At 34.8% G+C, this 19,008-nt stretch overlaps 1 protein-coding gene across 1 annotated transcript; it reads right to left on the bottom strand.

Moving 5' to 3' along the window:
* Positions 1-4,379: 4,379 nt before the first annotated feature.
* LOC147816257 (uncharacterized) lies at positions 4,380-8,655 on the bottom strand. Its single transcript, XM_087154686.1, has 3 exons — positions 8,606-8,655; positions 4,934-5,628; positions 4,380-4,759 (listed from the first exon to the last, which is right to left on the bottom strand). The coding sequence occupies exons 1-3, from the start codon at positions 8,653-8,655 to the stop codon at positions 4,380-4,382; spliced, it is 1,125 nt and encodes a 374-aa protein (XP_087010812.1).
* Positions 8,656-19,008: the final 10,353 nt, after the last annotated feature.

Raw genomic sequence — 19,008 nt, 5'->3', positions numbered from 1 at the left:
CTATTTTTCCTTAAAAAAATTAATAAGAAATTTTAGTTTCGAGCAATTATACAATAATAAAAAAGGATGATGCGAGATGTGTCGATGCGAGATGTGTCGACTGTAATCTCTCTTTTGCGACACATATTTTTACATATAACATTATTATGTCATAAATAAATAATTTGAAACAAAAGTATAAACTAACCGTGATATTTAACACTTGTGTAAAAAATTCCTTCAGTTGACTATAATTCTATCACTAGGATGGACATTTTTGATGTCTGACATGTCAATGAAAAATTGAGACATTCGGATCATCAAATCTCGAATGGTCACGTAGATATCTCTAATGGTTGTAATCAATGTCAAATCTCGATTCACAAAACAGAGGCTTGGTGCCTTTTTTTCCCAAAATGATACGATGCAGTATTTATGTCTAAGATACCGCTGACAGAACTATTAACTTGTGAAAAATAAGTCTACACTAAGGAAGGCAAATCTGCACGTAAGGAAAATATAGTAAGGCATCCAGATTATTTCAAATAAGCAATGGAGGTTCACGTGTCAGATTTAAAAATATGCATCATCTAACAGCGTTCGAGGAAAGATTGTGGAAGACGCAATCTGAATTAAATACAAGTTTAAGTTAGAGAGATTCCTACCTAAGATAGTTAAAATACATGCTATGAGTTCATAAATATACAACGATTATGGTTATCATGCATGTTTCTTTTTTTTTGTCCTTTAAAACATAAAAAGAGAAATGTTACAAGGGGTGATCAAATGAAAAGGTACGCGAAACGACACGGTGGGTACAAATGTAGACTTTATTCAAAATATACACCATAGGCCTGTGCACAGCGATCCCACTGATGAACAAGCCGCAGGATTCCTTGTTCCCAGAATTCCTGTGGTCTTGACGAGATCCAGTCCTTCACAGCGTCCTTGAGTATGTCGTCCGAGTTGAAGAGCTTCCCTTTCAGGTGTTTCTTCAGTGGACCAAACACATGGAAATCGCAGGGCGACTAGTCCGGATTGTAGGGCGGTTGGTCCAACGTCTCCCACTTGAACATGGCCAGTTCCATATGTGTGAGTCTGGAGACGTGTGGACGCGCGTTATCGTGGAGCAGAACCACACCCTACGTGAGTAGCCCCGGTCTTTTGTTCTTGATGGACCTGTGTAGGCGTTAGAGTGTCTCACAGTACACATCGGAGGTAATGGTTTTTCTGTGCTCGAGGAAATCGGATAACACCTCGCTGCTCCTCAATCGTCGAATTTTGCAACGCGAACGCCATCCTGTCCTCATACGGACAGCCGCATCATTTGGACGCCGCTTTTGATAAGAGCCTATGCTCTCTCCTGCTCATGCGGGCACCAGCGCATGCTCCGATCCCAGTCAGAGACTCCAATCGCATCCCGAGATGTCTCGCTACGTTCTCCCATAGCGGAATATGCAAATATTTAATTGTTACGTTTTTACGTCGTTTCGTACCTTTTCATTTGATCACCCCTTGTATTATTTAAAAAATGTGTCTCACAGTAACGTATAATAAAACCAATAAAAGAACATGTTTGTTGGACTCTGTTGAGAGTAAATTAGACTGAAAGTCACATAGAACAAACTGAAAACTTAACTTTTATTTACATCAAAAGGAATATAAAAAACACGAAGATGTTGCCAGCACAGAAAACTCAAACTATCTAACTAATCTCGAACTCAAACCTCAACATTCTCCCCATCCTGGTCGACCTCGAGGGGGATGACCAGAGCTACCGGACGGGTTATATTGTGACCATTAACTCTCAGCTCACAGGATCTTATTTTTCCATCTCGTCCTTCATGCTCTAAGTTCACCACTCTAGCTTTCTTCCACACATGCCGTGGTCGGACATCTTCTTGTAAAAGTACAATATCGCCAATTCGAACGTTAATGATATTGTCCTGATTACGAACTTGATGAAATGACCGCAATTGAAGCAAATATTCCTTGGACCATTTTTTTCAAAAGCAGTCGAGTAAGTCCTGCTGCTGCTTGTAGATTTTTCTTAGCTTTGTGTTGTTATTTGGGCTGGATGGGATGGCCGTTAGTTTTCGTCCTGTCAAGAAATGGCTTGGTGTTAAGGCTGTGGAACTGTCATCTTTTCCACCTTCGTATACCAATGGTCGACTGTTCAGAGCGGCTTCTATTCCAATGAGGGCCGTGGACAGACCTTCCTCGTCAAGAAGTGCTCGTCCGAGTACCTTTCGTAGACATCGCTTGACAACTCCTATTAGGCATTCCCACCAGGCTCCCTACCAAGCCTCTCGTGGGGCGATAAATTTCTTAAGTTATGCCATTTTGGGCATAATATTGCTAAGTTTTAGCTGATGATAGAACTTGCCATAACAGAATCAAGTCCTTATTTGCTGCATGAAAAGTGGTAGCATTGTCGGTATAGATTGTGTGTGGGAGTCCTCTGCGGCCAGCAAAACGTTGTAGTGCCAAAAGAAATTTGTCTGTGGTAAGATCCGACACAAGTTCAATGTGTAATGCACGTGTTGTTGCACAAGTAAATAGTGATATGTAGGCTGTGTCTCTTGATTTCAAACATCGAATATTCACAGGTCCAGCAAAATCAATTCCTGTGGTAGTAAATGGAGCAGAAGGTACAACTCTGTCAGGAGGTAAAGGTGCTTCGATTTGTTTTCCGTATTTCGCTTTGGACAGCTTGCAAGGTAGGCATTTGTGAATTACTTGCTTTATAACTTGACGTCCCTTTTAGATCCAGAAGGTCGAACGTAACTCGGACAGGATTATACGCACGCCTAAATGGTGAAGTCGTATGTGGGTATGCTGGATCAAAAGGTGGACAAAATAGTGTTTACCATCGAGCAATAAAGGGTGTCGAGTATCAGAAGAAATGTTTGAAAATTGCAGCCTTCCCCCAAGGCACAAATAATTATCTTCGAGAAAGGGATTGAAACAGGAAATTTTGGATTTTTTCGGCAGGGGAAGTTCAGCTTTTAAGGCATTTATTTCAGCTGAGAAACATTGATTCTGTACAGTTTGTATCCAATAGTTCTTAGCTTTCTCTATTTCATTACAATTCAGTTCATGAGTTATGCGTTGCTGAGTCTTACAGTTGTATACAAAACGTAGAATCCAGGCAGTGACACGAAGATGTTTCGTGTAAGAACTATAACGAGATATGTCTATGATGGGTTCTGCAGTTGCAACGTAGGAGGATTGAAATTTGGTTTTTTGTGATTCAGCTTCAACTAAAGGCTGTGTACGTGTAGATAAAACTTTGATAGGCCAAGTTTCTGGATCATTTTTTTAGCCATTTCGGGCCGTGCCACCAAGATTCTAAAATCGATAATTGTGATGGAAAGGTACCACGTGTAAGATGATCCGCAGGGTTATCTGTACCGGGACAGTAGCGCCATTGTGCTGAAGTAGTGTTTTGAAGAATTTCTGTTGTTCTGTTGCAGACAAATGTTTTCCAAAGGTTGAGATTTCCCTTTATCCAACTTAAAGCTACAGTAGAATCGCTCCATAGTATGGCAGTGTGGGAATTCATGTTCGTTTCCTTGCAAAAATACTGGAGTAGGTGAGCTCCTAGTAGTGCAGCTAACAATTCAAGTCTCAGAAGGGTGACCCTTTTGATTGGGGCTATATTATTTCGACTGCAAATGAGATGGATCTCTGTAGAAATATCATCTGCGTGACGAGCGTACAAGCAAGCACCATATGCACGTTCCGAAGCGTCGCAAAACACATGTATGGTAATGTCGGAATTTTCGGAAAAGCCAATCCATCTTGGGATGCATATTTCATTCAGATAGTGTAATTCATTTATCCACTTGTGCCACTAATGCGCTACAGATGGAGGTAATAGTTCATCCCACTGAATACCACCAAGCCTTGTATCTTGAAACAATATCTTCACAACCACTGTAACTGGAGCAAACAAGCCTAGAGGATCGTAAAACTTTGACATCAACTTCAGTAGTAAGCGTTTTGTTACTGATTCTTTACATGCTTGAACAATTTTTGTCTGCACATCAATTTGAAAAACATCACTGTTAGTATCCCATTTAACACCCAAGACTTGCGTAATATCCTTAAACGAGACGTTTTCTTGTTTCCACATATCTTTCAAAATCTTAGAATTTGTAGTTCATTTGTCTAATGGTAGGCTAATAAGTGATGTAAGTTGCTGCAGTTCCTGGTAAAGAATCAGAGCTTCAGTATCCGTAGGCGTTCCCGTTACAAAATCATCCATATAGGTGTTATTCTCAACGTGTCTAGTTGCTGTAGGATATGATTGTGTTTTGAAGCCAATTCACGAAGAGAAGCTGCTAATAAAAATGGACTAGAGACGAGTCCAAATGGAAGACGTGTGAATCGGTAAGTTACAATGTTATCTTTGAAGATAACATTGTAACTGAAACTCTGCACTGAACAGTGCAGAGTTTCCCATCAGGAGTATATGTATTGTACCACATAAATAGTGTTGCATCTCTGTCTTCTTCTGCTAGAATCAGCTGCAGAAATGCTTGTCGCCCATCACTAGTGATTGCTATTTTAGAAAGTCGAAATCTCAACAATGTGGCTAAGATATCAGGAAGAAGATTTGGTCCTACTTCAAGAGCGTCGTTCAAAGATGGGTGACCTGGAGAATGTGAAGATGCATCGGAAACTATACGCCACTTAGTTTCTCCATTTGTGATTTTCTTTACAGCGTGATGGGGCAAGTAAAATAAACGTTCCTCATTATGTGTTTCTGAGACAACTTCAATGTGTTTTTTATCAATGTAATCTTGCATGTGCTCAATATATTTTTCTTTGAATTCTGAATTTGCATGCATTTTCCTTGTTAAAAATTTAAATCGTTGAATTGCGACTTCATAATTGTTCGACGAAAGTTGAACTTCTGGTTTCCAAGGCAATTTTACAACTCTTCTACCATCGATGATTTCAAAAGATTGATGAAAGTTCGTTAAGAGTTCAGAGTTGTGAGGACTTATTTTTTCTTGTGTTGGTTGTATGCCAATGCTCTCTAAGTTCCAGAAATTTCGTACCACATTGTCTAATTCCTGAGTTGAAGTATCCACATCAACATTATGAACCGTTGAAATGAAGGAAACTGTCGCGTGTGATCGAGTTCCGCTAAGTATCCAACCAAAACTTGATGGGACCAAAGCCAGAGAATCCGACAACCTGACTGGAGCTTCAGAATTCATAACAATCCAGTAGTAATCTGCACCGATTAAAATATCAATTGGTAAGTTCGACAATGAATCATCTGGATCAGCAAGTTTCATTCGCTTGTTTTTAGCAAAGAGTGAAACATCCGTTGATGAAGGTAGGTGTGATGCATATTTGTTGGAGCTTTCAAATGCAGTAACATTAACTTTAGATTTGTCCCAGATACTTGATAACTGAAATTTGACTTGTCTTTGCATGTAGCCAACATTAGCTGGGGATTCGAAGGCTTGAATGTCCAAATGTCTGGTTGAAATTATTGGAAGTTTTAAAGTATCCACAAGATTAGAAGAAACGAAACTAGATTGACTTCCACCATCCAAAAGACAACGTGTCAGTTTTGTAATGCCAGTGGGCCCAGTTATGAAAACTCGTGCAGTTTGCAAATGAACGAAACTGGAAGACGATACATCAATTTTATTTGAAGATGAAGCAGCAGGCTGCTCATTGGTTAGAGGTTTGCATATTGATGTATGGTGTTTTCTCTTGCATTTGGAACAGACAAATTTTTCTCTACGGGTGCAATTTTTTTTGGTATGTCCTCGGTTAGTGCACAAAAAACATCTATTACTAGTCTTCAATTTCTGTATGCGCACGTCTATGTCCAATACAACATTGCACTGTTGAGGTTAATGTCCGACAGTTTCACAGAAGGGACAAAAGGGTGACATTATTTTACTTTTGGTAACTGATTTAGAATTCACATTAAAATTTTCTAAGGAAGATTTAATAGGATAGTCTGGAGCTAGTGAACATTTAATATTACTTACAGTAATTGATCCCTCGACCTCTTCTGATAAAAATTTCATTAATTTTGAAATATCGCTTTCAGCAAAATTTTCACGTTTGGCATGTACAATCCAATTACGACAGATTTCATGAGGAAAAGCACGAAGTATTTTAGGAGCCAAAATTCTTCCGTATGCTTGAGTTTTTTCTCCTAAAGCATCTAAAGCCTGTATTCTTCGATTACAATCAATATATAACTCATTTATTGCTGCTGGAGACTGATTTTTGACAGGTTTTAGGTTTTCTAAATAATCGAGATGAGCCTGTATTATTTTATCTTTATCGCCATATTTCGATTTCAAAATATCCTTTGCTGTTGCATATGTTTCTACAGTTATATTAATTCCATCAACAATTCGTTTTGCTTCTCCATCTAAATATCCCCGCAAAAAAACATGCTTGTCAATCAGCGATAAACTTTCGTTTTTGTCGATACAGTTTTCAAAACGCTCCCAAAAACTATGGAATTCTTCAATTTCGCCGCCGTTAAACGTATTTATTTTTATTGTAGGCAACTTTACTATAACATTTGAAGGCGAAGCTGAAAAATTATTTATATTGGCAGCTGTTGGCAATGTTTCAGAAATTAAATTCGTATTCCGATTCGCTGTTCTTTTGAAATTAAATAACGCCAAATGAGCATATTCTGTGTATCTTTCGCATTCTATTATGTCTTCCTGATATTCTTCATTATTTAAAAAATAATGTATTTCATCGTCTGCCAAGGTTAATTCTTTAATTTTATATTGTAAACGTTCAATATTGTATTCCTTTTCAGTTTGTGTACTAGCAGCATCGTTCAATTTCTTCGTTAGTTTCGTAATGGTGGTACGTAGCGTTGTTCGTTTGCGTTTAAATATTACAAGTTTTTCACTACCAGTTGCCATTCCAATTCAGATTTATGACGAAAGTAATTAAAACAAGTTCAGTATGACTTACCGAGTTATTTCGACTCTGTTGAGAGTAAATTAGACTAAAAGTCACATAGAACAAACTGAAAACTTAACTTTTATTTACATCAAAATGAATATAAAAAACAAGAAGATGTTGCCAGCACAGAAAACTCAAACTATCTAACTAATCTCGAACTCAAACCTCAACAATTTTGTTAGCACACATCTTAGCAGCGAAGTCAAGCATCACTGGCTGCGGTCAGTGTGAGGGTGGGTGATCACTTGGATCAGTCAGCGTAGGGACTGAGGGTGTGAGGTATGGGTCCTCGTTAAACTGTTCTAGCGTGCAGGTCGTCGGACTACCGAAGTGAGGGTGTCATCCCCTCTGCAAAGGATCAAAATTAGGATGGAATGTCTTCGGATCATCCTCGGGGATGTTTAACAGACCGTCGCCAATAGCCCATTATGCAGCTCTAGTGTGACGTAAATGAACTACAACAACATTCACATGACGTAATTATTATTTAATAATAATTCTTCTATCAATATTTTAAATATTTCTTTCAGAAAATTAAACTACAATAAAAAATCTAAAATCTAAAAGAAAGATACAAAAAAATTCATGGTTTTTACAAATTTAAGAAATGTTCCTACTTACTATGGTTTGATCCTTCTATTTTAAATGCTCCTATCAAATTCTGAATTTCTAAATGCGTATTTTACATGAATTTTTATTTTGATGAAAAGGGGACAAAAAATTTTGTCGGTGCAGTGTTAGGAATTATTTTGTACTCTACTGAGCATTTTAATTTCAAAACATTTGAATTCTTCACAAAATCGTTCAAACATAACAAAAAGACAAGAAAAGAATTTATCCACTCTTCTGTTATGAAAATCGATGAAACTTTTCAGTTTTTTTCTTTCTTTTTTTTCTTCTTCCGAATGGCACCATCTCAACAATTTGGAGCGGTCTCCAAGAGCTCTGTGTCAGGGAACTGACCCATTCTATCCTAACGGGTATCTGAAAGAATGTTAACTACAATATTTATCTCAACTGAACTACAACAGAGTAAGGCTTAGCCTCAAAAATTGATAATAATACAATTCCGAACACAAACGTTACTAAGCGCTGAATGCAAGGAAATCAAAAGATGCCACCTAGCAAGTCTAACGTCAAAGTAAAAGGGATATTAAAAAAATTATTCGGCAATAAGTTCACAAGGGATACGGGACTCTCATTTATTTAAAAAGTAAGCCCACCTTGAGAAGAAAAGCTTTAAAAAATCAATGTTTAAAAGCAAATAAATAATGTACCGCATTTTACGTGACTCTCTTTCGCGTCTGTGCTGTGATGAGATGAAATTGCATTCAAAATTTCGACCATTTTCCTTTATATTTTCGATCATTTCCTGTTAAAAATCGTAATAATTCTGTAACTTTCTGACAGAAAATTTATATTCTCTAAGACTATAGAAAAAAAGAAAAGAGATGATAACAAATAAAATCTGTACCCTATGATACAGATGGTTGCCAAGAAGCTCCCAGATTCGAATCCCAATTCGGAACGTCTGATCTTAACGATAGAAAAAAATATGTACTTAATAACTAAAAACATTTCGTAAATAAACAAGAAGTAAATTTGGATTAAAGCCACGACCTGTAGGGCCTCAACAGTTCAGTTCTATACCTACAGCCTCCGGAATTCTAGATCAGGCCCTGCTGACACTGATAGTTCTGTCATTAGTCATTAATTTTCAGACGCACAATACCTATCTGATAAATATTCAATATTAATCAGTTAAATACCTGTAAAATATTTGTGCAATAGGGAACATGACAGTAAAATATTCAATGTACATTAGATAAATGTTTGAGCCATTTGACACCAAGTATAAGATAATATTCAAAAAACTTCGAAAGTTACAACAAAAATACTGCAAACCACTCATTGAGAACAGAAAATAACACACTATTTTCCTCATCGGAATTGTCTACAAAGGGTATTATATTAAATAACCCTTTTGTTCATTAAGAAAATTCTTATAAAAATCATAGATTGTTAAGCCAAAAGTTTTTTGAGTGCGCATACATTAGAACAAAAGCTTTCAACAGCACAGCGTCAGACTTCAAGAATTTAACGATATTATTAAAGAGTCCAAATGTTTTTGTTTTTTTTTAACAATATTTTCTCTTTTTCAGTAAACATATGAGTTATGACCTGTTTCAGTTTCAGCTATTTGACACCAAGTATAAGATAATATTCTAAAAACTTCTAAAGTTGCAACAAAAATACTGAAACCACTCAATGAGAACAGAAAATAACACACCATAATCTTCATTGGAATTGTCTACAAGCTTAGGTATTTTATTAAATGTATTTTATTTAAAGTTTCGTCTTTAAATATGTTTTTCTCAATTCACATTTTTTTCTCCATCTGGCACATAAAATCACTCGACTTGTAATAAACCTATGAGTGTAAAACTGGGTAATTGGTTTGAGTATGGTATGTTGCTTAAATTCTATCTAGTACTTAAATATTGGTAAATATTTCATAGTCCAAAATATTTTTTTTTAAAAAATCCGAAAATGAAAGTTTTATTTTAGTTTAAAAAAGGCTTTTTATATTTCGTTTTCTTTGAGCTAGTATGGTTTTAGAAAAAGTTATTTTAAGTCATTAACCTGAAATTTATGAATTTTATCGTACGTGCGAGACGTCATAGAATATTTTTTTCTTTAAACCTTTAGTTCTAACGAAAATTATATTATAAAAGTTCTTTGCAATATTTCACTAAAGTAATTGCGTTTAAAAAATGTATGTGCTTATGCTAAACCCCTGCAGAAAAAGGTCAGAATCCTAAGTTAAATTTTTGAACAGAAGTAATAGATAGTCGCAAAAAAATGTACAGTGCACAAAAAAAAACAATTAACCACACTAATTAACTTTTGATTTCATGATCGGATTTTCATGTTCTAGGATTCAATTGTTAAGGTTATAGGGGGTTACCTCAAATATACTAATTAATCAGGTGCAGACGCTGTTTTAAGTTACAAAATCAGACACAAAAACTTACTTTCTCTAAATAAATATACCTATTTTCGAAGGATTCGAATTTCTGATCCTCAAAATATAGGTGGTAATTGCAATCTGGGAAATATGGTTCTAATAGTTGGGTCTGGAGAGCGATCCAAAGTTTGAACCCCTTAATACTAATTTTACTTTTTGCGTATATCGCTACAGCTCGAGAACTTTTCAAGTGAATTGAAACATTTTTCGCAATATTATAAAATTCGTTTATCCAAAAATAATTCCAAGCAAAAATTTGCTTTTAGTAAATATTTATTATTTTATTTAATAATTGTCGAAAAAATTTTTGAATTGAAAGGGATACAATTTTTTACCTCCTTTTAAAGAATGTAATTTAACACTGCAAAGTTCAAAAATTGAGCGAAATCGGTTCAATAGTACTTGAAAAATATACTTTTTAAACTATGCCAATTAATTGGCGAGATCATCCCTCGAACCTTTAAGATTGTGTCGTAAAACGTGAAGATCCGATCATTAAATGAAAAGTTATTCAAAGTGGTTCATTTTTTATTGTGTGCCCTGTACATTTATTTTTTAATATATCCGTCGTTGAACCAATTTTTTGTGTTCACGACAACTCAACAACGACAACTGGGTTCAACTCCGTAGACTTGTCATTTTTTATCCAATCCAAAAGTCGAGGGAACTCCTGGATCCAGTATTGGGAGAAGTTTACCTTCGTAGAGGACTTTTTGATGTAACTAACCCACATTTGCGTTACATGGTGAGGAAAACCACGAACCCTTCCCATGGTTAGCCCGACGGCAAGGGGACCTATGATCCGTCTACCACCGAGGATATTTTATGTCAGCACTGTTGTCTGTGCTATCCGGAATTCGTATCGGCTAGCAATCCATGGATGATTCCTCGATGAATTGAAAGCCACACACATCCCTTCGAACGAGAGTGGACAAGATTTATCACCCTAAAAATCTGCAAAGGCAGCAGAAAAACAGTAGATGATGATTAACAATACAATAATAATCAAGGCACTGCAGCACTACAATCTGCGTTTCTTTCATTCAATGGAATTAGATTGGGAAGGTTCATGACGTATAAATAAGGTAATTCATCATCTTTATATAGATCTCTGAACTGAAACAAGATCTTCAAAATGATTGTCTTCATACTGTGAAAAAATAAATATTTTTTACTTTCCTCAATAATAATAAAAATAACTAAATCCTTATTAAAATTAAAAGTATTTTAAAACTACAAATAATAATTTAATGCTACAAATAATTATTAATGAATGGATTTCTTTTATTTTTAAATGCAATTTCAAGAAACTGAATTTTTAGTTTCAATTAATCTTCATTAAAATCACTTAATGTAAAAAAAAAAGGCTCAATAACTTTCATGATTAAAACTCTTATCGATCCGAAAATTAAGATTAACTAATTCCTATTAATAAATATCAAATAGAATAAATTTATCTACTTTGTCTCTTTTCTCTTTGTATGGAATGGCAATAAGTTTAAATTAAGCCTAATGATATCCTAAAATTAGATATACATAAAATTTGTTTAAATATTTTGTAAAAAAATATTTCATTTTAATAATGTCTCCTCTTTTTATGAATATTACTATGTTTTCCGCTATATTTTTAAATTGTATAGTATATATATATATACGATGTTGAACTAAACTGCTCGACATAGAAACTGTCAGATGATCATTATTTAGTTATGCACAATATATCATTCCTGAAAAGTGGTAGATGTACTACCCTTTTTTTTATTTAATTTTTTTTCTTTTAAGAAAAAATCAAATCACCCGGTTTTGCGTCTCTAGTGGGGTAAAATCGAGTATACAGGTTAACTCGATGAAAAATTTTAAAATACTAGTATTTCAGCAAAAAAGTATACATTTTATATGACAATTTAGAAAAATTATGAATGTAATTTACATGTGATGCAGTCAAGGCCGTACTTAAGGGGAAGGGTGAGTGAGAAACGGGGCCCGGGATTGCTGAAAGACCGATTAAAATTTCTTACAGAAAATGTAAATGACTTATTGGTTCATTTAAATGTGAAAGACAAAGATTTTTTTTTTTTTTAATTTCTATAAAATGCACAATTTTGTATAAGGGGTCTTTAACAATTCAACAAAACATGAGACATAAGACTTAGTGCTTTTACGAAGGGGCCCGTAAAAAACTTGTTCAGTGTAGTCATCTTCTTTCTGCTCTGCACCTCAGCTTTTGTGGGTCCAGCATTCACTCACATCACTCCAAACCGGGCAGTCCCCTGCCAACACCTACTACTCTAGGTGGTTATGCCCCAGCCTTAAACTCTACGATTCAAAATTGATTGGACGAAGATTGATTGAAATAGATGGAAACTTATTTTGCTTGGATCATGTAAACAATCATCCAAGTTCTTGATCCAAGAAAGTAGATATGAATAGAAAGTATGAATGATAGTAGAGCAGTTCCAATCAGCTTCCTAAGTTGTGTGACGCTAAAAAGCAGGCATCATATTATGTCATTCTTGTAAGTATGATTTTATGTGAACAGGTTTTTCCTCCGATCCATCAGTAACATTCAAGAACTTGGATAGTGTATTCAATTTCTTGGAGAGAGAAACTCCTCCAAGTTCTCGGATTCAAAAACTTGGATCGTGTAAACAGGCCCTGAAAGCAGAGATCATATAAACATTACAGTACAGTTCTATTTTTGGACGAAATCTTTATTGTTAGTTAAGGTATGAACCTATAGTAAATTTTATTTTTTGTAATTGTAATGATCCACTCATAAGGCTAGTTTAAAAACGAAAGAATATTAGGGAGTTGATGTAGCAAAACAAACTTATTTGCACAGACGCCGTGAATTATTCAACAGCAGCACGCAAATATAGTAGATCCTTCTTCTTGACTAGTAAAGTGCAATTCAGAGTTTGTTCCCTAGACCAGTGTTCCCCAACCCCAGGTCCGTGGATCGGTACCGGTCCGTGAATCAAATGGTACCGGGCCACCCATTTCATTGTAGCTGAATTTAAATTCCTAGGTTTATACCAAAAATTAAAAATATCTGTGTTCCATTAAAATTTTATTAATTTACAAAAAAGGGCTCCCGAAGGTAGTGACATAAATTTTTTAACGTTTTAAAACGATTACCCCCAGATGGAACCGTCTCATTGAAAAAAAAAACAAGTTCAGGGTTCTCATTGATTTAACGTTCTAGTAAGTTAAAATGTTAAATCACTTTATATTTATTTTTTGGTGTAACTGTATTTTATTTTGAAGGCATGTTTAAATAAAATTAAATTAAAATTAATAAATCAAAATAATCTAAAATATAAAAAATAAACGCCCCCCCCCCCCCCAAGCGGGCCGCGGTTCAAATTATCAAACGTTGACAGGTCCGCGGTGATAAAAAGGTTGGGGAACACTGTCCTAGACGACAGAGAATCTTAGAACAAAAATGTTCGAAATGCAGCAAAATTTTCAATGTATAATTATTATCTACAGCGTAAGGATATCTATATTTTATTCATTAATTAAAAGTAATTTAATGATCACAACACCTTATATTTCGTGATTATGCTGCACTTACCATACATTTTAAATTTTCATTTGAGAGAATAAAATTATAAGAAAAAAAAATGATGCTGAAAATTCAAGACTTGACTTAAATCCATGAAACGCCTCTCCATGTAACGCAAAATCGGATCAATTTCTATCTAAGAGTCCAGCAAGATGGCTAGTTTGTTCCAATACGTGATCCAGGAGCTTCCATGTCTTATGGATGGGGTTCACAAGTACAAGGCTACGGAGTTGAACATTGATGGTCGTAAACTCAGTATTGGGTCAGCTGTTCAACTCTGGTTATAAAAAAGAAAATAAGAAGAATGAAATTTTTTCATTGATTTATAAATAATAGATTTAAAATAAGATTTTACTCCAGACTGTTAAATTTGCAGGGTTGAAGCGGCATCTAGTCTAGTTTCTGTATTAATTTGTGATGTGAAAGCTAAAAAGGAGAAGAAAACAAGACAAGATGAATTACAGTTCGGAAATGAACACGAAAAAGAAATACAGTATTTGTTGAAAATTGTTGTAGAGAAAACGTATTTCTCTGCTGTTGAATTTAGTTACTTTATACAGAATTTTAAAATTAATTGCGTCACAGTGAGAAATACTATTGCAATTTTTTAAATTTTGCTCTTTTTACTTCACTTGGATGGGGAAAAAATGCATTTTATTTGAATAATTTCTTAAAAAGGACCAAAGTATTAAATAAATACCGAATTATCGAATAGATTTGAATTTAATTACAGGTTTCAAAAATTATATTTGGGTATAAAAAAACGTCTTAACTCTCGGAACACAAATGACACTTCTGCGGAACCCAAGGATTCTGTCGAACACTATTTGGGTTCCGCATCTCTGTCATCTCATTTGATTATTTAACTGAAACAGAGGGCGCATTATTTAAGTTAAATGTTTTTCGAGGTAGAACAACACATTTTAAGCTGTTTTGTAAAATAATTAATTTTGCATAAAAAGTTTTTTTAAATAAGTAATTATTGGCAATTTCATAGCAACAGAATAACAGCTATAGATAATAAAAAATTCATTTAAGGATGGCTACATTTAGTCTGTGACCTTAGAATTCATGTAAATATATTTACAATGAGTGCATGAAATAAAGAATTATAATTAAGAAGATTCTGTAGTAACAGATTATAAGATATTACATTGTATCATATCAGGTGTTATCAGGTGTTTTTAGTGATCAGGAAATGATTGAAACTCTTACAAATTATTCGTTCTCTTTTTGGACTTCCAGTTGCAACGATGATAAATGAAATAATCAATCAAAACATATTTGCTATTTCTGAGAAAATAAAGATGGCCCATTGTGCCTCATTCTCCCCTATAGTTCATATTATTAATAATAAAATAATTATTACAAATGGTCTATAAATTTAATATATATAAAAAAAGATTTTACCATTCACGGTCAATAATTTTTTAGATAATAAAAAAAAGGAAATTGTTTTTCGTAAAATAGAGTTTCAGGTAAATAAGAAAATAACAGCCAACCAACTATGCATACCCGTCCAATTTTTTTCCCATTTGCACTTCATCACAATAACTTTAATTTTAGTGGAAGTCCCATAGTATTACTACTAAACTTTCTTATTTAAATAGAGAACTTCACAGAAGTAACAAACAACCCTATAATCCTCAGAGGGTCTCTCTCCCTCGCATAGACTGGACCGTTTCCTTTCGTGGCAGACGACTATCTTTTTGTTCGTGTTCCATCAGGCGAAACGTAATCTTCTGTCTTTTTCTGTGAAGTGGTTGACAGCGATAGTCCATTCGAAAGACTGGTGGCGTACTCCATAGGTTAGAGAACAACAAAGCGATACACATAATGTTTCGCTTGACGAGTGATTACTGCCGACCACTTATTCCAAATTACGGACTTGGAATATACAATTCTTGTTCTAAGTATAAACGCATTTGGGCGGAATAAAAAACAATAAGGCATTAACAATTCCAGAAATTAAATACCCTCGTTTTTATTTTTATTCGAAAAATGATCGCGAGAATCCATTTTCGTGAGCGTGCAAACTGTCTCTTTTTTATACTAGAATACATAAGTACCGAAACATTACCCATTACGAGAGTTGTCTCCAGTCAGATCATGAATTGAAATTGTATTTTGAAGTGATGCGCGATATTTAGACTTATGGATCGTCATACTGGATAAGAGTATCTTGCTAAGATCTCAAAATTGAACCCTGTGTTCCTTATCAGATATAAGGAAAAATGAAACATTTTGTAAATGTATAGATAATTACCCCAATCGAAAATTTGCTGAATAAAAGTTTGCCACTATGATGGAAGTATCAAATATTGACCTTTTTCTGATAAAGAGAAAAACTACAAATGTTTCATATCGATATTTCGTAATTATCGGGGCCATTATACTAGTTGACAGCAATGCTAAACGATAACCATCATGTGCCTGCTCTTCTTGTGCACCACAAAGAAGTGAGTTGATGCCGGTAGACGACTATGTGAAACTGTATTGGAGGAATCACTTTTTATAGCTTTATAAAAAATATTTTCAAAAACTTTCTGCATTCATAAAGAACAAATTTTTCTTTTAATTTAAAAAAAAAAAGAGCCAATATATTCTCATTAGATTAATTCACGAACCACGTAACAAAGAGCTGCAGAGAATAGAGCGCTCGCTTCCCAATGAGGTAAACCGGGTTCGAAGGCCAGAGATAGCGGATCGATACGAATTCCGCAACGGGCTCGCATTGATCACAGTGCTGACGTAAAATATCTAGATTATGGGTTAAAGGTGAACCGTGGGAGGTTTTCCTCTCCGTGTAACAGAAATGCCTGTCAGTTTCATACAAAAGTCCTCCACGAAGTTCATACAGGGGGTTCTCCCTTGTTTTATGGATTGCGCTTTGAAATACCCGAGCTGGAGATGCATAGTCGTAAACTCAAAATTGTTTCGGCTGTTCAAAGACGGTTATAAAATACAAAATGAACCACGTGACAAGCTCTACTGACGAAACAAATTGCTGTATTTTATTTAAAAACTCTCGTAAATGCTATGTATGTTTCAAATTTAATCGGGAGAATTTTACAACATTATCAAAATGCACAGGTTTTATGCTCTCAAAACAAATCTTTGTGGTTTAGCTTCTTTTGGCAAACATTTGCATCCACTTTAAGATTCGTGATTGGGTGACATTTAGTACCATTTTTTTTTCCTTCTTTATAGCCTTTTTTCCTCACAAGAAATAATAAGATTACAATACTAAATAAATGACTCTGTATTCCGTGATGCAGAGTCGTATCAATCCATCGAACAATGCTAACTCAAGAGATCATCGAGTGCGACAGAATATTAGAAAAACGTGTGAATATTTCATAAATAGCTTCGCGGGTTCTTTAAAAAAAAAAAGAACTTTTTGTTCCGTTATCCTCGCTGCGATAGAAAAGTCAATCGCGCTGAGAGATACGATAAAAATCTTTCGCGATTACCCATGAGTCGATTATGTAAATGAAATTTCTCCATTTTTCTCGGAATGGGAGAACAAAGACTGGGGTTCATAAATATAATTTTCAGCTCAAAACACTTAAAGATTCAAAAGTTTCGTGAAACTTTTTTGATAAGACTGTGTGACCTCCATTTTTGTTGTTTCGATCTCTTCTGTTGAACAAAATAAATATTTGAAGCAAAGGTTTTCAATTTTAAATACATCAAAACGCTATTTTAAAACATAGTGAATTGATTTTCGCTAAAGCTGCAACATTTATAATAACACTACTAAGCAAATTTCTATCGGTTCTTTCAATTGCGTTTTGTTTCCCTTTTTCCCCTTCAGGTAAATAAACGATTTTTTTTCTTTTTTTTTTTTTATTATTCTGTGATTCAGAATGAAAGAAACACACATACAAATTGTGACTGTCAGAATAGTTATTCTGGTAAAACTAAATATTTAAATTTTTAACACGTAAGTTATTGTGTTAACAAAATAGTATGCAACATAAAACTTTTTTTTCTTTTTTTTAAAATGGCGGGCACTTGGAACTATTGTCCATTGACCACAGAAAGGGCCAGAACTGCTAACTCTCTTTTCGTTACCCAGTGGGCACCTGTGGCGAAGCCACGGCGGTGGAGCAGCGTCACCCACGTCACACTACCACAACCCGTTTATAGGACGGGTCACATTCACACACAAAGGAGAAAGGACATAGAACTCAGATAGAGAGAAAGAAACATTCATGCCTTGCCCGGGATTCGAACCCAGAACCTTTCTGATGCAAGGACAGTTCCCTGCCCCCTACACAGGCCGGTCGGCACAACATAAAACTTAGAATTTACAATATTCTATAAAATCTTTCAATAGAAATATGAAATTTTATTATCCATTTATGAATTTCTGAAAATAGAATCCTGCATTGAAATTTTTTTCAAATAGTATTGTCAAGAAATATCTTCCTATTACATTGCTGATATAATAGATCCTTTTAACTTTATAACCGCCTCTTCAATTTTTAATATAAACTAAAAAGGAAAATTAGTTTTATAATATGTTGAAATATTTAAGCTGTTGAAATACTTCCCAACTGTTGGAATTTCAGGAATAAATTTCATTTTGAGGATGCCTATAGTGTTTCCACTCCTGTCACATCAGCTCACTTTCAATCTTGTTTCATTAATATGACTGCATTCCCCTGTTAATGACATGCATTTCTCACCACCGTGGAAATGCATTCTGCCCTGATTTGCTTCTCTACACCTTGGCGGTTTCTATAACTTTGGTTTTTTCACCTGTTTATTTTTCAGTTTTCATTAGCCCTTCTACATTTTCTAAATCGCTCTTGCCTACCGTGGTAAGTTTGGTTTTAATCTTTATTTATTTACCATTTTATCGTTTGAAATTTTACGTTTTCTGTTTTAATTCTCTTTTATTTTCCTCATTTATGTCTAACGAGTCTTGAGAATGGGTGATTATTTTTGAGCACTCGAAACTGACTATTAACTAAGCTGTTAAGTTTTTTTTCTTCTTTTTTACAAAGATTTTTCCAGTGGCAGAAAAAGTTGGGGTAAAATTATTATCTTAGAGTTAGGGTAAATATTGGGTAGAATTAAGAAATTTTGCTACTAGTCAGTTGGAGCATTTTTAACAGTGGACACTTTTTTAAATACGTAGCCATTTTGGAAGTTTTAAACCAGGGGTCCCCAACCCTATGCCCACGGGCACCATGCCGCCCGTCGATCGCTCTAGGTGCGCCCGCTGCTTGTGCCCAACGATAAAATATTTCCATTTTCCCATAAAATGCTATGCAAATACATACAAAAGTTCGCTAGCTACATACTAAAATTAAAGTACTTGATAGATTTCTACATTTAATTGAAGAAATAAAAAGTTATCTTGCAGCCAAAAATCAAGTATTTTTAGATCTAAGAGACCCTCTTTGGCTAACAGATTTGTCTTTCATAACGGACATAAAGGAAAAAATAA

This window comes from Parasteatoda tepidariorum, chromosome 1 (assembly GCF_982258835.1).
Source record: "Parasteatoda tepidariorum strain Cologne lab strain chromosome 1, Ptep-v5.0, whole genome shotgun sequence".
Taxonomy (NCBI): Eukaryota; Metazoa; Arthropoda; class Arachnida; order Araneae; family Theridiidae; genus Parasteatoda; species Parasteatoda tepidariorum.
Note: the sequence above shows the minus strand (reverse complement) of the source record. Positions and strands in the feature narration are given on the sequence as shown.